Source organism: Aethalodelphis obliquidens, unplaced genomic scaffold, assembly GCF_003676395.1.
Source record: "Aethalodelphis obliquidens isolate GAN/ISIS:26980383/991018 unplaced genomic scaffold, ASM367639v1 scaffold36, whole genome shotgun sequence".
Lineage (NCBI taxonomy): Eukaryota > Metazoa > Chordata > Mammalia > Artiodactyla > Delphinidae > Aethalodelphis > Aethalodelphis obliquidens.
The window spans coordinates 15,359,791-15,384,653 of NW_020837980.1; the positions used below are offsets into that span (position 1 = coordinate 15,359,791).

The following is a 24,863-nucleotide window of genomic DNA, read 5'->3' on the forward strand; positions in this document are numbered from 1 at the left end:
CAAGGACACTACATAATGATCAAGGGATCAATCCAAGAAGAAGATAAAACAATTATAAATATATATACACCCAACGTAGGAGCACCTCAATACATAAGGCAAATGCTAACAGCTCTGAAAAAGGAAATCGACAGTAACACAATAATAGTGGGGGGCTTTAACACTCACTTACACCAATGGACAGATCATCCAAACAGAAAATGAATAAGGAAACACAAGCGTTAAATGACACAATAGACCAGACAGATTTAATTGATATTTATAGGACATTCCATCCAAAAACAGCAGATTACACTTTTTTCTCAAGTGCCCACGGAACATTCTCCAGGATTGATCACATCTTGGGTCACAAATCAAGCCTCGGTAAATTTAAGAAAACTGAAATCATATCAAGCATCTTTTCTGACCACAACACTATGAGATTATAAATCAATTACAGGGGAAAAAATGTAAAAAACACAAAAACATGGAGGCTAAACAATGTGTTACTAAATAACCAAGAGATCACTGAAGAAATCAAAGAAGAAATCAGAAAATACCTAGAGACAAATGACATTGAAAACATGATGATCCAAAACCTATGGGATGCAGCAAAAGCAGTTCTAAGAGGGAAGTTTACAGCAATACAATCCTACCTCAAGAAACAAGAAAAATCTCAAATAAACAATCTAACCTTACACCTAAAGGAACTAGAGAAAGAAAAACAAAGAAAACCCAAAGTCAGTAGAAGGTAAGAAATCATAAAGATCAGAGCAGAAATAAATGAAATAGAAACGAAGAAAACAATAGCAAAGATCAATAAAACTAAAAGTTTGTTCTTTGAGAAGATAAACAAAATTCATAAACCTTTAGCCAGGCTCATCAAGAAAAAGAGGGAGAGGACTCAAATCAATAAAATTAGAAATGAAAAAGAAGTTACAATGGACACCACAGAAATATAAAGCATCATGAGAGACTACTACAAGCAACTCTGTGCTAATAAAATGGACAACCTGGAAGAAATGGACACAGTCTTATAAAGGTATAACCTTCCAAGACTGAACCAAGAAGAAACAGAAAATATAACAGACCAATCACAAGTAATGAAGTTGAAACTGTGATTAAAAATCTTCCAACAAACAAAAGTCCAGGACCCCGATGGCTTCACAGGTGAATTCTATCAAACATTTAGAGAAGAGCTAGCACCCATCCTTCTCAAACTCTTCTAAAATACTGCAGAGAAAGGAACATTCCCAAACTCATTCTATGAGGCCACCACCACCCTGATAACAAAATCAGACAAAGAAACTACAAAAAAAGAAAATTACAGACCTATATCACTGATGAATATAGATGCAAAAATCCTCAACAAAATACTAGCAAACAGAATCCAACAACACGTTAAAAGGATCACACACCATGATTAAGTGTGATTTATCCCAGGGATGCAAGGATTCTTCAATATACACAAATCAATCAATGTGGTACACCATATTAACAAATTGAAGAATAAAAACCATATGATCATCTCAATAGATGCAGAAAAAGCTTTTGACAAAATTCAACACCCATTTATGATAAAAACTCTCCAGAAAGTGGGCATAGAGGGAACCTACCTCTGCATAATAACCATATATGACAAATCATAAAAGACAAACCCACAGCAAACATCACTCTCAATGGTGAAAAACTGAAAGCATTCCCTCTAAGATCAGGAACAAGACAAGGATGTCCACACTTGCCACTATTATTCAACACAGTTTTGGAAGTCCTAGCCATGGCAATCACAGAAGAAAAGGAAATGAAAGGAATACAAATTGGAAAAGAAGAAGTAAAACTGTCACTGTTTGCACATGACATAATATTATACATAGATAAGCCTAAAGATGTGAGCAGAAATTACTAGAGGTAATCAATGAATTTTGTAAAGTTGCAGGATACAAAATTAATGCACAGAAATCTCTTGCATTCCTGTACACTAACAATGAAAGATCAGAAAGAGAAATTAAGGAAACATTCCCATTCACCATTGCAACAAAAAGAATAAAATACCTAGGAATAAACATACCTAAGGAGGTAAAATACCTGTACTCAGAAAACTGTAAGACACTGATGAAACAAATCAAAGATGACACAAACAGATGGAGAGATATACCATGTTCTTGGATTGGAAGAGTCAATATCATGAAAATGACTATACTACCCAAAGCAATCTACAGATTCAGTGCAATCCCCAGGAAATTACCAGTGACATTTTTTACAGAACTAAAACAATCTTAAATTTTGTATGGAGACACAAAAGAACCCAAATACCCAAAGCAATCTTGAGGGAAAAAAATGGAGCTGGAGGAATCAGAGTCCCTGACTTCAGACTATACTATAAAGCTACAGTAATCAAGACAATACGGTACCAGCACAAAAACCGAAATATAAATCAATGGAACAGGATAGAAAGCCCAGAGATAAACCCATGCACCTGTGGTCAACTAGTCTATGACAAAGGAGGCAAGGATACACAGTGGAGAAAAGACAGCCTCTTCAGTAAGTGGTACTGGGAAAACTGGACAGCTACATGTAAAAGAATGAAATTAGAACACTCCCTAACACCATACACAAAAATAAACTCAAAATGGATTAACAACCTAAATGTAAGACTGGACACTATAAAATTCTTAGACGAAAACATAGGAAGAACACTCTTTGACATTAATCACAGCAAGATCTTTTTTGACCCACCTCCTAGAGTAATGGAAATAAAAATGAAAATTTAAAAATGGGCCTAATGAAACTTAAAAGTTTTTGCACAGCAAAGGCAACTGTATACAAGATGAAAAGACAACCCTCAGTATAGGAGAAAATATTTGCAAAGAAATGAATGGACAAAGGATTAATCTCCAAATATACAAACAGCTCATGCAGCTCAATATTAAAACAAACAGCCCAATCAAAAAATGGGCAGAAGAAGACCTAAATAGACATTTCTCCAAAGAAGACATACAAATGGCCAAGAGGCACATGAAAAGCTGCTCAACATCACTTATTATTAGAGAAATACAAATCAAAACTACAATTACGTATCACCTCACACCAATTAGAATGTGCATCATCAGAAAATCTACAAGCAACAAATGCTGGAGAGGGTGTGGAGAAAAGGGAACCCTCTTGCACTGTTGGTGGGAATGTAAATTGATACAGCCACTATGGAGAACAGTATGGAGGTTCCTTAAAAAACTAAAAATAGAATTACCATATGACCCAGCAATCCCACTACTAGGCATATACCCAGAGAAAACCATAATTCAAAAAGACACATGCACCCCAATGTTCATTGAAGCACTACTTACAAGAGCCAGGTCATGGAAGCAACCTAAGTGTCCATCAACAGACGAATGGATAAAGAAGATGTGGTACATATATACAATGAATATTACTCAGCCATAAAAAGGAACAAAATTGGGTAATTTGTAGAGACATGGATGGATCTAGAGACTGTCATACAGGGTGAAGTAAGTCAGAAAGAGAAAAACAAATATTGTATATTAATGCATATATGTGGAATCTAGAAAAATGGTACAGATGAACCAGTTTGCAAGGTAGAAATAGAGACACAGATGTAGAGGACAAACGTACGAACATCAAGGGGGGAAAGCGGCGGGGGGGTGGTGGTGGTGGTGGTGTGATGAATTGGGAGATTGGGATTGACATGTAGACACTGATGTGTATAAAATTGATGACTAATAAGAACCTGCTGTATATAAAAAATAAAAATCTAGAGGGGCTACATCCAAGATTCTGAAAGAAACTGGGGATGTGCTCCTCTGACTTCTTCCAAGTACGCAGTCTGATTCACGTGCTGGAGACTGGTTTGTCACCCATGCTAGAGACCAACACCCATCCTCTTCTACTAAGTGGGTTTTCAAATTCTTAAAGAAAAAGGCCGCAGAAAATATTACATTATATTCATACAGAAAATATAAGTAAAGCCAAGCCAAATGAATCAGCTTTTTGTAAAACCTCAACTCCAAAAACTCTTTCTTCACAGGAGTTAATATTTCACTTCATGTTGCCAAAAAAACCCAAACTTTCAGCAATGGTATCAGAGAGACTTGGTGTTGGGAAATACTTTCACTGAGGCTGAAGTCTGATCTGGTAGACTCTATTCCCATGTGAACTTCCCCCTTCCATTCCAAGAAGCTCATTTGAACATATTCATCACTACAGGGTAGAAACAGTTTGTAAATTCAGGTTAGCTGTTTCTAACATATGCCAGCAGTATTCAGACACAGCAGTTTCAGATGATAGAGTAACTGCCTGGAAACTATTTGGATTATTTTAACATAACTGAACTAAGAGAATCCACGTTAAACTTTGGGAGCTTGTTCCTACAATAAGTAAACGTAACAACTGCTATTTATTAGCTTCTACATAATGCTGGAGTTGTGATGGGCTTCCCTAACTTTTAATCATAAGAGCCCTCAACCAGCTAAGGTCTTTTGCTAACTGTTGATGGTTAGACTTCAAGCTTTGGTAGTGGGTGTATTCTTTTAACCTCAGAAGGGGAGGAGAAAGATGGTAGTTTTGTAAGCTTGGATAGACACTCTAAGCCACAGCTTTGACACACAAGTAAAAGCACGATGACTGTTTAGTTCTAGGGTAACGTAGGTGAGCAGATAAGAGGTGCATATCTACAGGTAAACTTTTAAAACATATCACCATTTGCATCCCACACACTTTAATCACTGTCTCCCATATTGTTCTAGAACTGCACTGTTCAATATGGTAGCCTCTTGTTGCTCTTGAGCATTTGGAATGTGCCTTGTAAAATGAAACATACTATACGGGTAAAATACCAGATTTTGAAGGCTCGATATGAAAAAAGAACAATGTAAATATCTCATTAATAATTTTTATATTGATCGTGCTAAAATATTTTTACTTTATTGGGTTAAATAAATGTATTAAAATTTTTAAAAATATCATGAAAACATCTTAGAATGGAGAAATTAATCATGAGTACAAAATTACTAATGGTTCCATGGGATGCCTCGAACCTTCTGTGCAAATAGCACATACTGATTCTTACCTTCATAATGTAGTGACCCCTGATTTTTTTTTTACTAAGTTCGAGTCTTCTCTGCAAACTGTTACATATTTTTAAATTTAACATAAATTAGAATAAATTTTGATAAGCTAATTTTTAAGCATATCACCAAATCTAGATGCCTAGTTTATAGCAAAGAACAAATACTAATACTTATTGACCACCTATATGTGTCAGAGCCTCTAAAAGATGACTTCACAGTGTCTAATTTAACCCCCAAAGCAAGCCTACAGGGCAGATTTTACTGTTCTAAACCTGAGTCTCAGAGACATTAAGTGACTTGCAATTGGTTCTTGGTTACCCTACTAGCATATGGCAGAGTGGCTATCCCTACCCCAGGCTGGTATCAATGCCCACATTTTGCTGTTACCCACTATGCCTCTCTTGCAGCTGGGTTAAAAATCCCTGGTACAGACTATACAGGTTCCAAAATCATATAGAGTAATGTTATACCAGAAACTTCAAAGAAAATGTTTAGAATGTACTTCTCAAGGGAGGCAGAGGTAACTTCCATTGGAATAGGCTGGAATAAGATTTTTGCCTCCAGATGAAATAATCACCAGTATAAAGGCGATCAAAATACCAAGAATAAAACATCATCGAATTCCATATTTTAAATTTAGTAGCCATTATTGACCTTCAGTTCCAAGACATACATTTAAAATATGTTGATATTAAGGCCAATGATGTTGCCATTTGACATTACTGGCCATTCAAAGGTGAAAATGAATCTTTATTGACAGCAGTTATTCCTGAATTCTCAGAGGCTTGTATGAAGTAAAAGTATTTAAAATTTTTAAAGGAGATGATTTCAGAACTTGAGGCAGAAGCAGAAATGATTTCAAGCTATCGGGGCCTTTTTTTAGATTATGCAATATATTAATATTGCTTCACTAAAGATTAATAGTACATTTGCCACATTATTAAGTTAACAGGTTTCTGTGTCTGTGATTCATGCCGACAATAACTTTATTCCTGTTAACAATAATTCTCACTTGAAATCAGTAACAGAAACTTTCAAGTTGTGCTGAGATCCTTTCAGTCTTAGAGTAGTTCTGCTGCCAGCACTATTTTAAAAACCATCATTCATTTTCCTCTGACTGGGGATACATGCTTAATATTTTGATGGAACTAGGGCAGAACTAGCTAATACTCCCTTCCCTCTTGCCATCTGTACCCAACCAAAACAATCCTGTTTACAGTCCCAAGGGTCAAATTAAAGATTGGAAGATAAATTATCACCAGGACATATTTTATACAGATAGAAAGAATCTCAGTGAAAATGTGGTCCATTCCTGGATTTAGGCAGGTAACATAGCAATAGGCTCATTTTACAACTGGTGGGCTGGTTAGCAGCTGTACTGACTTATGACTCTGCTTCTCCTTATACCTTCTCGAATTGCACAATTGATAATAGAGAAGGAGTTAGTGAAGGTTTCAAACAAGAAGCTGTTATCTGGATGTTTGAGCCGGGTTGCTCTCCCAGGATGGAGGTAAGGCAGGATTCCTAATGTAGTTCACACACTGTAAGAAAAAATGGAGAATCCATTCCTCAAGGACAAGACTTGGGTTGACTTTCTCGCCAAGCCACTCAGTAGCTTTGTGTGCCCCTGGGAATGAAAGAAATACTCTGTGCTACTAATGATAATGACAAAGATGTGATTATTGCAACACAGCTCATGAACTATAAAAGTGAGGAGATGCCCCTTTTCCTGTGACATTGTACTTTAGTTCTGATGTTGTGACCTAATGAGAGGTTAGGAATACTTGAAGAGACTCCAAGTTAATGTTAGAGTTTTAGTTAGTATTAGGTTTTTTTAAAAAAATTCTAACACTACCTTGATGGTTTCCAGCGAGGTAGAGGTGTTGTTAGTGTTTCGTTTTTGTTTTCATTTCTGCTACTTTATTGTGCAACTTTTTTCTTGGAGTTCCCTTTTTGGTCCTCTAGTGCCACACAATTAGTTTAAAAGGAGAGTATAGACACAAGTATGTTTTCTCTCCCTTTTCTCGTTTTATTTGGCTTATGTTAAAAACAAGGCCAATCCAGGTAGCCTATAAAGACAGCCTACAACAAGTAATGTGTTTCCTCACTGGGTCCCCTCTTAGGGAAAAATCATTCTTACCTATTTCGCCATCAAACTCGATGGTATTTAAAGGATCTAGTCTGGCCCCAAACTATTTTTTAATCCAGGTGAAAATGAAAGTCTTAATACTTTCTACTGGCTTTTGCTTTATTGTTGGGAAAAACAAAAAGCTTATTTGCTTATATGCAAAATTTATTACATGATTTCTTATGTGTCATCCCAAGCACAAAATTAGGGTCACTTTTACTTTTCCAAGGAAAATTAAGAAGATAGACTAGATGACAAAATATTCGTCCATAAAGAATCAGTAGAATTGTCAATAGACTAGACACAGTTCCTACTCTTCCTTTGTCAGTTCATAATCATGACCTTGGAGACCCGGGGAACATCCAGCTCATCTGTCACAGAGTACTGGCAGGGGACAAGGAATCTGCCACAGGACACTTCCTCCAAAGTTACTTTAACCACTGTCTTACTGAATGGCTCTTTCCCCCTTCAAATACAGATTCCTTCAGGATATTATCTGCAGACCATGAATTCCAACCTGAATTTGGGTGGATTTCTTCTGCCAGTTGCAGTAATGAATGTCGTCAGCATCCTACCACTACTACTTTTAGCTCCTTTAATGGAGTATTTCAGCACCTGCCTATATCCCTCTAAGAGAGATGGCCCATTTCTGTTGGCATGCATTAGTAAGTACAACTTACCATTTCAAGCGAATGGTTTACAACTTTTAAAATAAAAAAACACTGTACTAGGATCTAAGCTAGCTATATGCTCTGGAGTAGTCTGATTTTGACAAATTGGGAAGAAGGTGAATTTGAGAGTGATTATGTCCAGCTTCTCAAATCTCTACATAGACATCAGTGTCCCATTTTCTTTTCATCCTTTTATGCTTCCTCAGAAGACACACATAAAGACTTGGTGCAACTTCCAATGCCACCAAATGGCCTCTTCTTCTTCAAGTAAAGCAGTCTCTACTCTTACGTCGATGCTGAGAATGTTCTTAAAAATTAACACAGGTAATGGACCTAAAAAATAATGCTGAGCTACATTTGGGAGGCTTTAACTTCTGAACCAGCAGAAAAATTTATTAGAAGTCAGTCATATTCACAGCTTTAATATAGTACTTCTTCCAATAGTAAAGTGTATGACAGTAGTTTTCAAACATTTTTTCCAGCTTTATTGAGATATAATTGACATACTGTATAAGTTTAAGGTGCACAGTGTCATGAATTGATGCAAGTCTATATTGCAAAATATTTATCACAATAAGGTTAGTTAACACATCCAATACCTCACATAATTACAGCCTTGCTGTTGTTATGGTCTACTCCTATTTTTTAAAATTAATTTATTTTATTTTATTTATTTTTGGCTACATTGGGTCTTCATTGCTGCGCGTGGGCTTTCTCTAGTTGCAGCGAGCGGGGGCTACTCTTCGTTGCTGTACATGGGCTTCTCATTGCGGTGGCTTCTCTTGTTGTGGAGCACGGGCTCTAGGAGCGCGGGCCTCAGTAGTTGTGGCGCACGGGCTTAGTTGCTCCACAGCACGCGGGATCTTCCTGGACCAGGGATCAAACCCGTGTCCCCTGCATTGGCAGGCGGATTCTTTGGTCTACTCCCATTTTTTAAAGTGAAAAAAAATGTAGGACTTCTTACTCAGAACACAATCAATAGACTGTAAAATAAAATTTCTGCCAATGAAATGGGAGAGGAGGAGCATTCTGGTCACACTCTCCGCTGCCTCGCTGTGGTCCCTCAGGTGCTGCCGTGGAACAAGACGACAAACGATGGTACAGGAAAACCAGGCTCAATCTAACGACCAGAAATGGAGGTCTCAGCCCCTGCTCTGCTACTGAGCTGCTCCTGAGTGAATCGGAAAAGCCACTTAACCTTTCTTGTCTTCTAGTTCACTTATTTTTTTTTATTGAGGGGCATGCCTGAGATAAATTTTGGGTCTCTTTGTTCTGTAAGACTTTTGAAATCATTCAGGGTGACATCAGTACCTGGAGCCCAATTGGGACACAGAGTGAAAGCTCTATAAATGTTAACTAATATTGAGTCATCATTTGCAAGGGGCAGGTCTCATTGTTTGGTGAGTAGAAACACAAAACAAAGGGAGTTTGAAACGCTTAAGAAATAGCATGGGGCTTCCCTGGTGGCGCAGTGGTTGAGAGTCCGCCTGCCGATGCAGGGGACACAGGTTCGTGCCCTGGTCCGGGAAGATCCCACATGCCGCGGAACGGCTGGGCCCGTGAGCCATGGCCGCTGAGCCTGCGCGTCCGGAGCCTGTGCTCCGCAACAGGAGAGGCCACAACAGTGAGAGGCCCGCGTACCGAAAAAAAAAAAAAAGAAATAGCATGCAATGGCAACTTTATGTCTTATCATCTACTTGAGAAATAACTTCATTGAAATAGCCAAGGTCAAGCAACTGATTCTTTTCTCTTGGTTAACCAGTTGTTATTCTTAATTCCTCCTTTGTAGAGATCTGTGAAGACCAAGCAGTCTTCTAGTAACCCATTATTATATATTTTGCTGTTCCTCTGTTTATAAATTACACTTTAGGGTATGTGCTTCCTATTTACCAAAGCCATCAACAAGATCACATCACAAAGTAGATTTGTTTTTGGAAAGAACTCAAGTGATTAAACTCTCCCTAGTTTATTTTATCTTCAACTGTATCTTCAACTGTATTCTGTTTTGATTTATTCCATAAGCCAGTAACCCTGACATTGTTTATTGTCATAGGTTTAGGCAAACTATAAATCTTAATAGGTTTTGACAGTCCTTAAATCTTAAAAAGTGTTTTTTTTTGTCTGCCAGTGAAATCCAAATCAGTATTAGTGAATGCCCGACACTATTTGAGGATACAAAAGAAAAGACATCGTACCTACCCACAGCAAGTGTACTATTAATACATTGAATGCAGAAGAAAATGGGGGTAAATTTACATTGCAAAATACCAGACACGTTGGCAGTCCTGTACAGAATCATGAAAATTGAGTCTATGCTTCCAAATTATGCTTTAGTACTAAAAAATTTTTTTAATTGGGCTACTTTAGAGAAATATGGTATACAACATGACTGAAAGAACTACTTTAAAAATCCTTCCTGGGGGCTTCCCTGGTGGCGCAGTGGTTGAGAGTCCGCCTGCTGATGCAGGGGACGCGGGTTCGTGCCCCGGTCCGGGAAGATCCCACATGCCGCGGAGCAGCTGGGCCCGTGAGCCATGGCCGCTGAGCCTGCGCGTCCGGAGCCTGTGCTCTGCGAGGGGAGAGGCCACAACAGTGAGAGGCCTGCGTACCGCCAAAAAAAAAAAAAAAAAAAAAAAAAAAAAAATCCTTCCTGGGAATTCCCTGGCAGTTCAGTGGTTAGGACTCCACACTTTCACTGCTGACCAGGTGAGGGCTCAGGTTCAATCCCTGGTTGGAGAACTAAGATCCCAAAAGCCATGCTGTGCAGCCAAAAAAAAAAAAAATCCTGAGAATAAGAAATCTTAAATTCACTTGAAATATGAGCAACTTTCTCTTGGACAGTTCTCCACTCTTGCATATTTGAAATCATGTTTATTCTTAAAGAAGTGTGTGTGCTTTTCTGGATAGAGGAAAGTTAGACAGAGTTATCTAACATATTGTTTGATGTTAATGAACTAAATATTCCCTATGAAGAGTGGTAACAGCCTTATTGGGCAGGAAAAAGAAAGAAACTAGATTCATCTAAAAAAACTGAGCTATATTCTTCTGCATACAGAATACTGAATTCAGTTGTTTCTAAGCCAGACTCCATTCATTTGTTCATTTACATACTTGTTCACTTATTTGCATAACATTTTGCTATGGGAATATAAAGAGGTATGCATCTTTTTAACTAAATGTTTGCTTAAGTTTTCCATATTCTGCTTGTGATTATGGAAGATGAATAAGTTTTATCAGGACATATAAACATAAACCTAGGGTATTTTTGATAGTAATTTACATAACTGAATTAATCTAACATTAAAATTTACTTTCACTTTGAACCCAAGTGCCTTGAAAATGTGAGTGAAGTATATAAGTATATAAATTATGAACATACAAATATTTATGAATTCCTAATTGGAACCTAGGCACCTTCATATACATACCCCACTTAACTTCATGATAATTCATCATTTACTAGGTCAAGGGTCTCAAAGATAATGTCTTATTTGAATTCAGACCTTCTAATTCTAAGCCCATTGCATCATCATCATTATCATTATTCCACTTACCAGCCATACATAGTTCTTAGATTATAGAACTTATCAGTGTTAATTTGGAATCCTGACTGCGATTTCCAATTAAGGCTATGAAGTGAATGAAAAATTTTGTCATCACAATGAGTAGTTGCTCCTGGAGTCCCCCACTCCCTTTCACATTCAGTCATTCCCCATCATGTTTAAGGAGGCAGATGGTATAGACAATGACGATGCCTAGTGTTTGACATGGATAATCACAGCCCCGGCCAAGAGTGAGGGATAGAGAAATCTCATTCAGTTGGTCAAACTAGAAATTTAATAAAGGGAAAAAAATGAGCTCACTTTCCTTCATCTAGCTCATAAACAGTGCAACGAAAGAGGAGTTTCTTATTCAAGATAGGACATTCTTGAGTTTATCAGCTAAAGAAAACAACAAGTGTACCAAAGTACCAACAATAAAAAAATCTCCAAACCTTCCAGAACTGTGAAAGGCAAAGGTTTGATAACGCTCAGAGTGTTTCATCAAGACTGTATTTTCCTAATGTTACATGTGACAGATTTGTCTGTTTAAAAGTCAGTCTTAGTACACTAAAAATCTAGAATCAGTGATATTGTGATTTATCCTCTGTCATCGTTGGATATCCTTTGTTTTAGCCTTTTTCAGTTCAAAAATGTTTACACCATGAGTATTTCCTTTCCTTACCATTAACTAAAGCCCTGCAGTATGTGGCGTTTAGTAGCTAGCGCTGACACACACAAGTATTAATCTGACTAAGATTAGCCTAATTAAGATTGTTATGAAGCCTTATACAAAGCAGACGTGTACAACACAGCAGGTAGCAATTATCTGGGCTTTTAAGTAGCATTGATATTGAAATGCAGATGAAGTATATTCAAATATCTGCCAGACCTTCCTCTTTAAAATAAAACTTGAAAATTCAAATTCTAACTTAAAGTCTTTTATGATATAGGTACAGCCAAGGTGTTGGTTCCTTCTTGTATAACCATTAACTTCTACTAGTCCTAATAATTGGCAGTGATATAATGATTTCAAAAAATATATAATGATTTCAAAATAATGATTTCTTTTTGGTTGTAATCAAAATGCTTGATAAATTAAAAACCAAGTCAGAGATCCAAGCACCTTCATTGAAAGTAGGATTATTTCATCAAAACTACTTTTTCTCTATTATAGTTTTTAGAACTGTGACATTTTCCCAAGAAACATCACAGTGTATACTCATCGCAAAATACCTGGCAAGAGGAAGTGTATAAACACTAAAAGAAGTAACATGCAAATATCTAGCCTGAATAACTCGTTCATTCGGTTGTTCACTTGTTTAATAAAAGCACGTTAATGATCTCAGGTTCTTACTTTTAAAGTTGACGTGAACACTGGAATTAAATTTGAGGCGACCATCTAGTAAACCATCTGAAGCAATAATTTATGCCTTACAGATACACTTGTATAACTGATCTCCATGTAAATGAGTTACCTGTTCCAGATTCAGAAGTTTAAACACAAACTGAAGCCGAATCTCCTGAAATGAGTTCCCAGTGGTCTAAAGAGAAACGAAAGACAGAATATGGACAGCTCAATTCAAATACAGCAACGTACCACTAGTAGGAGAAACAGTAAAGCAAAAAACATATGCCATTCTAATAGTGGGTGAGAAGAATCTTCCACAAAGGCAGCAGATATGTATGAGGATAAAATCACAGCTGTCTCTATAAGAGTGTTTTATGGACACCAGCATATTCTTACATTAGCTAATTTCATATTCTCAGAATTTTCCAAAATCATGGATCCAAGGGCAATTTCTCAAGGACTCAGGAGAATTCCATACTTACTGTTGTGTTACACATCAGAGACTCATACATCAAACTACACATAAAAAACCCATAGTTTTCTCAGTGAGGTAAATTTAACCAATAATGGAAGAATCTTAACGTATCTATATTGTAGTATTAGATTCTGCTTCAATAGGAAATGGCAAATACAACCGAAATGTTTGAATAAATTCTGACTTTTAAAAATTTCATTGTGGTCTAGTTTGGAAAATTATTACATGGTGGGATAATAGAACAAACTATAAGAGCTTTAAGACTTTTATAGACCTGTCTACAATCACACAGCCAATATTAAAACATACATTATTTATCTGAATATAATATCTCCTTTGGAACCATGTGCTTTATCTTGTAAATACAGATCTGCTAGAGGTGTAAAATGTGTACATTCTGATAAACTGCACTCTGCTTTGGACGAGTTATGATCTAATAGAAGTTAGGAATAAAAATGGAGCAGATTAAATTTAGGTTGGAATCCAACTTTGTTATGAATTTTTAAAAAGCCATTTTTCACTTGCACCAGAGTGCAGCAGCAAAGAAAAAGCAAATGTAGTTACCTAGATGCTTCAGGTAAAATACACTTTGCCCTAAAATATCTAGGTAAATGAGTTAAATATTTGTGCTTTGCTTGAAATTGGAGAACTATCTTTCATTGGGTTTTCCTAGACCAGGTCTCAGAGTGCTCTATGCTAGAGAAGTTTAATGTGTGTAGAAGTCTTCTTGGATCTTGTTGAATGCAGATCTGATTCAGTCCTTCTAGGATGAAGCTTGAGATTCTGTATGTCTAGCAAGCTTCCAGGTGATTCCCTAAGCTGTTGATCAGGGACTATACTTTGAGTTTCAAGGACAGAGCAAGAGGCCAAGAGACTTCTCTCTCACATTTCACGCCTATGTACAGGAAACTGAGGCCCAGGTAAAAATGCCACAATTCCGCATCAAGTCAGAGCTAAAATTCATCAGTAAGCCATAAAACCTGATGACTAAACCAAGGTTTGGCCAACCACTACACTCACGGGCCAAATCTGGTCCCAACTGCCCCAGCAAACTGCTTTACATATAGCGGTAACAGAGTAAATATTAAATTGAATTGACATTTCAGGTCTCTTTCTGGTGAGTCTTAATGTGCCAAGTAATCTAGATAAATCCTGTGATGAATTTTATCTTAAAGGTAGATAATATTAAAATTCCTTTTTTAAATATGAACTGTTAACAGAGCCAAAATCTCTACTTCATTAATGAATGGGCCTTCGTGGAACCTAATTTAAAGTAATAATAAATTTTAAAATTCCTCAAATTTTCTGTTATTCAGATTTCCTCCCTTTTTACACCTTCTATTTCTTGAGGTCTCAGTAAAGGGCAGATTTTATGGATACATTTAAATGCTGAGATACAATCAAAAAATTTACCTACCAGTTTCTCTATCAACCAAAACAAACACTAAGCTATTTAAACATTAGATTGATTTTTCTGAATTGAAAGATTTGCCTTATCTGAACTTTTATGCAAGTTAGCAAAAGGTGACTATCTCTAAATTTCAAGTAAATTCCATCAAGCTAAAGTTTGCCTCTGCTCTAACAATGGGATTAAGTCCAGTAATAGGAATGATAAATTGAGAAATGGAATGGTTGCAGTAGATATAAAATGTACCAAAATTGTAACAAAATCTCTACTCATTTTCAACCAAAAATTCCTAGATAATTCCTTAAAAGTAAAAGAGAAAAGATGAACCACTATCTGAATAATTGCTTCCATTTATATCTGTTTCCTAGTTAATTCACCTTTAATATTTTTTTCCTAAGCCAAAGTTTCTAGTCTTTAATTCTGTAATAGCTGCTTTACTTTTTCTGGAAAGATTAGAGAAATGTCAGAAAACTGAGGACTGATGATGCTTACAGGTTATTTCAAAACTGTTTTTCAATAATAATTAAAATCTTATAAAGAGATCATTTTATTTAAACTTTTCCCAAATCATTTTTGATTCAGATATATCTAAAAAAGTTATCAGAATAATATAACTTATCTGAGGATAAAAGTTCAAAACCATTGCTTTAGCTTCAATAATAATTGCTACTAATTGCTACCAGGAACCGTTACAATAATAACTGTACATTGTCTTTAAATCTCATAGCCATCCTACAAAGTAAGTGTCTTCAACCCCATCTTAGAGCTGAGGAAAGAGATAATGAGGTTAAATAACTAAGGCCATGTAACCAGTAAGTCAGGAAATAGGGAACTAATGTAGCCATTTCTGAGAGACCAGAGCCTGAGCACAGGAAAATCACACAACACAGTTAGCTGGCATCTGGATATCCTCGGAACATCAGCAAAAACAACAGATGTTGAGGATACATCCTCTACTGTCCATATGTAAGAAATGCTATAGCCTATTACACTGATTTGGAGGCTCTTTAAAATTTTTTTTTCTTTTTCACTTTTTCTTCAGTTGCTGGCAATCTTTCTGCTGCATTGTCTGTGATGGTAGCTGGCTTCTTTGAAATACACAGAAAGCACTTCCATCCAGTCGAGCAGTCCTTTCAGGCAAAGTTGCCACCATTTCCTCCATGCCCTGTTTCCACCTTGTTCTTCAATACATTTTACTTGGAGTGGCTGAAACTCTGGTCAACCCAGCCCGTGAGTAACAATTTTTTCACCACCTGTTAGAACATACTGAGTCTTCACACAGAACACATCACCTCAAGCAGCTGGAGATCTAGTCCCACACTGGAGATTTCCCACAATGCTTCAGAACAAGCCTATGCATCACCCTCATTTTTAAAAAATGTATAATTACTCTTCCTTCCTTTACTACATACAGACTATCATTAATTCTACCTGAATATAGATAGAATGGAACGTACGATTTACTAACTTGGTTAAAGGCAGTGATCATTTGGTCAGATACACGACAGGAGGAAAAAACTTTGCTAAAATCTAGAAGACACCACTGACATATGCAGATGCAAACTCTCCTCTTCTCCCTTCCCTGTTCCCACCCCGCTCCCTCTCATTCATAGATAAACTCACATATATACTCCCTCCAAGAATGACATTTCTAATGTACTTTCAGAGTATATAAGTATGCAAAGCAATGAAAATTTGAGTCAATTTTCCAGACAACTCAATGTCTTTAAATTAAATTACACTAAATTAAGTGGGATCACTAGTGTTTCATAAGACAGGTTCAAAGTAACTTTATTAAAAATCAAGCGTTTTCTGGCATATCTAGATGGCTGATATTAATTAAACTAGCCACTTAAAAATTCATCACAATATTTCTGTGACTTCTTGCACAGAAATGTGTGTGTGTGTATTTGTGTGAGTGTGTGTGTGTATTTATCAGTGTGATCTATTGCATCCTATATTTCTATCTTCCTTATTGTTCCCTGTATGGGGAATCCTGATTGTAACTCAAGCACCAATTATACTTTACCAAGATTATTTTTATAACTTCCTAACTCTTCCTACCTTTAACATCTCTCCTGTTCTAGCTACTCAATTCACAACCTTTTGAGTAATTATCCTAAATGACAATTCTACCAATTCTACGATTCTTTCCCTTGTTTAAAATCTTCAATGATTCTATTATCTTCAGTTATTCTTAAATTCCTTAAAGAAATATATATTTTATATATATATACATGCACACATACATATATATGATGCTGAAGCAGTTCTTTGAAAAAAGTCAAAATAAAATTGTGTCATTACAGTCATATATATGTTAGACTTCTTTTTTATAATTTTAAATCATTTCATTCCACATGAAATAAAAGGTTTTATGAGATTCTAAATGTGGCTATCACTGTGTAACACTACAAGGAATACAACAGAAGTATAAAAGAATGCCACCACACAAATATTTGTGACTTCCTTGATGTTTCCAGAAAATTGTTGGACGTAGTCAGCCAGAATTTTATAGGTTAGATGTGAAGAAAGGTAATGTATGAAGGTGATGAGTGAATACAGTCAGGAAATGCCCAGCCAGCTAAGCAATTGTGGTTCAACACACAAAAGCCAGAGAGGCACTTACACACAGACTTAAAAAGGCAGATCATGTAGTATAAATCATTTAGTCCACCCATCCCTGATTTACCCATCTGGAAACTGAGGCCAAACTAAGTCAACTGACTTATCCTCTACAGAGCTCATGGGGTAGGGACCAGAAACTTTGTTTTGATTTACAGCTTTGTCACTTACTACATGTGTGACCTTAAAAATTCATTTAACCACTAAGCTTCACCTTTTAGATCTTTAAAATGGAAATAATTATAATCCTTCCTTATATCACAGCATCAGTGTAACAGTCAATGGGAATGAAGCCTACTTCTTGAGAATTAAATGACATAAAATGTGAAAGGGTGTTTTGAACTGTAAAATCAAGAATCACTCTTCTGGAAGGCAGTACAGCATAGCTGTTAATATCGATGGTCTTAAAGTCAGGCAGATCTGAATTCAAACCCACTTCAGCCACTGACTGGTTGTGTGACCTTGGCAAAATTATTCTGCATTTCTGAGCCTTTCTCATCATCTACAAAATGGGGAAGGGATATCGTAAGGACTAAGTGAAATATTTCACGTAAAGGAAAAAAGCAGAGTGTCGAATATATAGACAGCACTCAGTATTAGCAGCAGTAATGTATGCTGTTATTTTTGTTACTATCTTTCACATAAATTAATAGTCCAAGACTCAGGGCTCAAGCACAGATGTATGGCTCATAACTCTTTCTACCACACCTACCACAATGTGAGCACCAGGAGACCTGGCAGTGTGGGCAGAATCGTGTCTTTCTCACCAGTCGTTCTAGGTCCCTTTTTTCTCCTCACTTCTCACCTCCAATCCAACAGCAAGTCTTTGTCTTTACTCTGAAATATAATCTAAATCTGGCCCTGTCTCCAAATGAATTGATCTATGAAACACAAACAGACTCAGAGACCTAGAGAACAGATCTGTGGTTGCCAGAGGGGAGGGGGTGGGGGAGGGAAGGACTGGAAGTTTGGGGTTAGCAGATGCAAATTATTACATATAGGATGCATAAACAACAAGGTCCTACTATATAGCACAGGCAACTATATTCAATATCCTGAGATAAACCATAATGGAAAAAAAACCATTAAGAAGTGTCTTTATATGTATAACTGAATAAACTTTGCTGTATGGCAGAAATTAATACAACATTGTAAATCAACTGTACTTCACTAAAAATAAAATTTTTTAAAATGAAAAAATGACAACTAAATCTGGCTCTGTCTCACTATGTCCTTTGCTATCCACCTGGTCTCTAATCCCAATTCCTTTTTTTTTTTTTTTTTGGCCATGCTACAAGGCATGCAAGTTCTTTCCCAACCAGGGATTGAACCCTTGCCCCCTGCATTGGGAGCATGGGGTCTTAACCACTGGACCGCCAGGGAAGTCCTCTAATCCCAATTCTTTCTGAGCCTCCTAACTTGTCTCCCTGCTTCCTCTCCTGCCTGAGCCCATTCTCTTAACAGCTATCCTGCTCTTTCTAAAACATCAGTCCTGTCGTTCCCCTGCTTAAAATTCCACAATAGGGATTTGGAGATAAATTCCTTAAATGGTGAGTAAGACTCCACATGATTCAGCCTCCGTGTACTGCTCCAACCACATTCTATAACATTCTTTCCCCTGATCGCTTCACTAGAAATTTGATGATCTTCATTCTGTGTTTCTAAGGTGTCAAACTTATTTTTGCCCCAAGGCCTTTGAATTTCTTCTGTCTAGAATCTCTTTTCTTTCCTCTTCAAGCAGCTGGCTTCTCCTCATTATTGAGTTTTCTCAAAGATCATCTCGTCAGAGAGGATTCCCTGGTCATCCCATCATCTTCCAGTCCATTACCCTGTTCCACTTTTTTTAAAATAACACTTGTGAGAATCAAAAATTTTCTTATTTATAAGTGTATGTTTATTGCCTGCCTCTCACCATGAGAATGTACAGTCTTGAAGTACATTTTCTGATCTTTCTTTTTCATCTCTGTATTCTTCTGTGTTCTGAAAAGTACACATATATGGTAGGTGATAAATAAGTATATTTTATATACTAGATTGAATAAACTAATGAATGGATGAACTCTATAGCCATTTCTATTTGAGTATAATAGAAATATATAATTCAAATTACTGACAGTGTCCTACGTTGTTGGCACTGAGAAAGCAAGCACAGTGGATCACTTCCGAAATTTCAGTGGACATTTTTTACCCCGCTAAGTCATGGTGGACATTGAAGATGATCCGCAAGAAAAAAAAAAAAAAACACTTCAAATTATGTCTTAATCATGGTAGTGTATACCCCAGCTATCTCATAACTTATTTTTGTTTATTCAAATAATACTGTGTGGGTGTCTACAATATGCCTGACACTGCTCTAGGAACTTAAGACACATCAGCTTAAAAAAAAGAAAGAAAATATTTCTGCCATTGTAGGACTTATATTCTACCAAGGGGAGAAAGGTAATACACAATAAATGTAATAAATACATCACAGAGCATGTTAGAAGTTGATGCGTGCTAAAGAAGAAAAGATAGAAAAGGATAAGGGGAATCAGAAACGCCAAGTAGGGAGAGAACAGGTTGCAGCATTAAGAGATTGGTCAGGATAGACCCCAGTGAGAGGTGACATTTGAGCAGAGACTTGAAAGAGTTGAGGGAGTCATCCACATGGATATATGTAAAGAATATCATTGCTGGAAAAGCAGTCAGTAAATGCAAAGATGGGAGGTGTGTCTGGCAAGAAAGTGCAAGGGGTCTCATGCAGTTGGAGGAGTGAGGAAGAGAGAAACTGGTAACAGATGAGTCAAAGTGGCCATTGTAAAGACTACAACTTGGGGCTTCCCTGGTGGTGCAGTGGTTGAGAGTCCGCCTGCCGATGCAGGGGACACGGGTTCGTGCCCGGGTCCGAGAGGATCCCACATGCCGCGGAGCGGCTGGGCCCGTGAGCCATGGCCGCTGAGCCTGCGCGTCCGGAGCCTGTGCTCCGCGGGGGGAGAGGCCACATCAGTGAGAGGCCCGTGTACCGCAAAAAAAAAAAAAAAAAAGACTACAACTTGGGCTCTGAGTGACATGGGAAAAGGAGTGACATGATATTACTCACACTTAAAAAAAAGAAAAACCCTCTCTCTGCTGTAGAGAATATACTATAGTGAGGAAAAGGATAGATACATGGAGGTAATAATCCAAGGAAGACAAATGAGTGTCTCAGAACAGGAAGAAGCAGTATAGGTAGTGAGAAATAGTCAAAGTTTAGTCATATTTGAAGACAGACCACTAGAGTGAAAGAGGGGAGTTAGCGATGACATCAAAGTTTTTGACCTGAGCAACTGGAAGGATGGAGTTGACATCTATAGAGAGATAACAGGCTACCGGTGCAGCAAGCCTTGAGGAGAAGATCACGAGTTTCATGTTGGACATGTTGAGGATGAGCTGTCAAACAGAGATATCAAAAAGGGCATTGGATATCCAAGCCTATGATTTGGTACTGAAGTAGGGGACAGATGCAATTTGACAGTCATAAGCATTTCAGTGGTATTTAAAGTAATGGGACTAGTTGAGATCACCAAGGGAGTCAGGGTACATAGGAAGTCAGTGTAGACAGAGAAGAGGATTCAAGAACTGAGAGCCCTGAGGCACTCCATTATGAAGACATTCAGGAGATGAGAAACTTGCAAAGGAGATAGAAAAGAACCTGAGTAAAGAAGAAAACCAAGAATGCAACATCTTAAAAGTCAAATGAAGAAAAGGTATCCAGGAGGAGGGAATGATCAACTGTGTCAAATGCTGATGGATCAAACAAGCTGAGGACTGAGAATTGACTATTGAATTAAACAATCTATGGGCTATGGGTGATTTTGGCAAGAGTTTTTTGTATGCCCAGAATGGGAACGTTCAAAAGCCTGACCAGAATAAGTTTAAGGGATAACGGGACAAGAAGAATTGGAGACGATTCATTTGAAAAACTTTGCTACAAAGGGAAACAGGGGAATGAAACAGTAGCTGACAAGGAATGGGGTTAAGAAAGGGTTTTTTATTTGTATTGGTTTTAAGGAAGAAAAATGATGGCATCACAGATTATTCTGGTGGGAATGATTCAACAGAGAGGGAAAATTGATGGTGTCAGGAAAATACAAGTTGAGAATTGGCTTACACAGTAGCAAGCATAGTTCATCAATGGGGACAGTTTGGAAGTCAGAGTGTGTAGATGCAGGAACTCATGGTGTGGAGATTCTATGGAAATTCTCTTCCAGCTAATTCGATATCTTTAGTGAAGTAGGATGCCAAGCCATGAGCTGAGGATGAAGGAGGACATCTTGAGGGTTGGAAGAGAGGGGAAAGGCGTGTAGTCGTTGTCTAGAACAATGGGGAGTGAAGGAACCAGGGAGATAATATAGAAGTTACCACGGAGCATAAGGAGGCCATTTGAGGTTTGTGGGCAGGAATTTAAAATGGGTTGGTCAACGGGGTTATAAGGTTTTCTCCAGCCACATTAGACTGCATGGATATAGGAGCAGAGATAGCAGATAAAGAATTGTTTTGCCAATCAATTTCCAGAAAGCAAGAGACAGGCAAAGAAATGAGGGAATGTGGAAGAATATGACTCTGACAGTTGAACTTAACTCATCCAGTGGAACTTAACTTGAGTAAAAAGAGTAGTGAGAACATGAAGGGCATGAAAGAGGTGAAAATAATAAAAGGAGTAATGGAGTGGAGGCCCTGAAGGAGGACAAGCATTCTGGTGGTTGAGTAGTCAAGAGTAAGCTGGGAAGATGTAAGGTGGTAGTCAGAGGAGAAGGCACAAAGTTGAGATTATGGAATGGTGACAATTATTACTCTAGGGCATGGGCTGGCAAACATTTTCTTAAAAGTGTCAGATAGTAAATGGTTAGGTTTTACACTCTACTCTCTGTTAGAACTACTCAACTCTGTCATTGTGGTGTATAAGCAATCAGAGACAATATACAGTGAATGCGTGTGGCTCTGTTCCAATAAAACTTTATTTATAAATAGGTGGCAGGCTGGACCTTACCTGACTGTAGTTCAACAACCCTGGTCTGGGGTGCAAGATTCAGGGCGTGACCATGGGTGTGAGTGGCTGATGTCAAGTGGAGGACAAGGACATTGGAAAGGAGGTCAGGAACCGGGAAACCAAGAGATGGCAGGATGGAAGGTTGGGAGGATGATCTATATGTATGTGTGTGTTAAAATTGCTGAGGATTAAGGCAGAAGTGGAACTGGAGAGTGTGACCATTAGAGGGGAGCTGATGACTTTGAAAAATAGAGGAAAATGTCTTAGCGATTGGTGGCTGACAGCACAAAAGAGAAATATTAGGTGATATAATTGGGTAACATGAGATTCAAAGCTGAAGCTTTTTAGGGATGAGGAAGGAAAAATGACCTGAAAATGGAAATAGTATAAAGTTCCATTTTCTAGTTCTGTGGTGCTTCTCCACATGTTCAAAATAACCCCTCACCAAATGCAATAAACACATTTTAACTGTTTAAGAACAACTGGAGTAAAAGAAATTTCCAGCAAAGAGTTCCTAGCACCAGGTGCGTCAGGAAGGCAGTTCTGGCCCTAGAGTTTGTAGATTCCGCATATGCTGTGATGGGGCATCTTTGCAAAACACTAACCACCCTCCACCTGGAGACACATTTCAGCTCTCTTTGGCAAGAAGACCAGCTTTCCCATACACTGAATATTTTTTACAGTGTCTTCACAGTAAAATGAGAATTTTAGAATAGTGGCAGACTTGTTGATCGTATCTATACTACAACATGCCAAAAGAAGTATCATGGAGCCTAAAATATCAATCTGGTGATCACCAAAGTTGAAAAAGATCAGAACATGCAAGTAGACGCCTGGAAGTGGAGATCGGAGGACTTCAAGTGCTAAGTCCTATAAAAGGGAACCGGAGGCTTTCAAAACGATGAAAATGACATCAAAGAGAGATTCACCAGCAGGCAGAGAGCTGGCAAAGTGTGTTCATGAATTATATACCGCACCAGAAGTTCTAGCAAGAGAAAAGCACAGGATTAATAATTCACTAGCAAAGTAATAATGGGCTTGTAGAGTTTCTGCTTTTTCTCAGTGAAAGAAATCGGCCTACTTCGTCTTTCTGCCCATTGTTTGTCTCCTCGTATTTATAAAGAGGAAAGTTCATAAGCCACATCCTTTTTATAACCATGAATCTTTTCTTCCCAAAGCCTCTTCAGCATTTTCCTCGTACTCTCCCTTGGATCTTCCTGAACAAAGCTTGCGAGCTTGGCCTCGGGCTCCTGCGGGTGGTTTGCACTGCACAAGAGAGCTCTGGTACCCACGGCCTCCTGTTGCGATATTTGAAGCCCTTCTTCACAGTATTTTATTTCTCACCATCACTACCTTCATCTCCAGTAACTATGTGTGGTATTAAGTGCCCAGTTAGCACCGCCTGTAGTATTGTGCATATCTCTGCTTTCTGCCCTCCCAGGGTTTAAAATCCAGGAAAGATGTACTGATGCTTTTTTCCCACCCTCGGCCCCAGAACTCAGCACATCTGGAGCACAGAGACTCCTTTAAATGTTTATCAAATGGTAAATAAAAACACGTGGAGAACACACAGAAAGCAAAACAGAAATGTTAAATGAAAACAGGAAGGAACGTGAATACATTGACATTAGGTGTTAGTAAGTTCATTTAAAAGTGCTGGACAGGGCTTCCCTGGTGGCACAGGGGTTGAGGGTCCGCCTGCCGATGCAGGGGACACGGGTTCATGCCCTGGTCCAGGAAGATCCCACATGGCGCGGAGCGGCTGGGCCCGTGAGCCATGGCCGCTGAGCCTGCGCGTCCGGAGCCTGTGCTCCGCAATGGGAGAGGCCACGACAGTGAGAGGCCCGCGTACCGCAAAAAAAAAAAAAAAAAAAAAGTGCTGGACAAATGCAGAGTTTTACTGGGGTAAAAGTACAGAGAAACCAGGGGTGAAGTCTTCCTGAGAGGGAAGGGAGAAGGTAATAAAATCTCATTCTTCTTAGAGAGAGGGAAACTAAAGGTTTAGTGCTTACGGTATATCAGTTTTCTATCACCACATTTCTTTTTTAAAAGAGCTTTAGTGTTTATCTACTAGCTCTCATTGTAGACAAATTTGCAAAGTTCAAAAGAGTAAAAATCCAATAATTTAGCCCGTCAAAGCTAAAACTGTTCATGCTATTTAATGTGTTTACTTACAATATTTTGCCTCTCATATACAAAAGAGAGAGATGAGTACGATAAACTCCCATGTATTCATGTTCCAGCTTCACATTTTAGCTTTATCCCTTAGATTGCCATGCATATTTTCACATAGTTATGTTGATATGGAATGTACAAAATTATATATACTTATTTCATTTATTTCTGATATTGAAAAAATTATTTTTAAGCAAAAATTAAAAAGAACTTTGCTCCGTGATTTTCTTTCAACCTCTTACCACCATCATTACTATTACTCCAACGATGACTTGGGGGGGAAAAAGATAACCATTTTGGAGACCCAATGCTTAAGCTACTGTCTCTCCTTAAATGGGCTAATTTAAATGCATATAAAGGGCTTTGCACAAGTAGTTAGGGGCTATTTGATTTGGTAAAATTAATACTGTTAAAAATAGC

General features: G+C 37.8%; 1 protein-coding gene across 1 annotated transcript in view; it reads left to right on the plus strand.

Annotated features, from left to right (window-relative positions):
• The window catches only part of SLC15A5 (solute carrier family 15 member 5), a 90,703-nt gene that overhangs the window by 36,246 nt on the left and 29,594 nt on the right, over window positions 1-24,863 (plus strand). Inside the window, 3 exon segments of the mRNA XM_027129510.1 lie at window positions 7,670-7,856; window positions 15,678-15,761; window positions 15,764-15,865. Of these exon segments, the coding sequence (XP_026985311.1) occupies window positions 7,670-7,856; window positions 15,678-15,761; window positions 15,764-15,865 (373 nt within the window).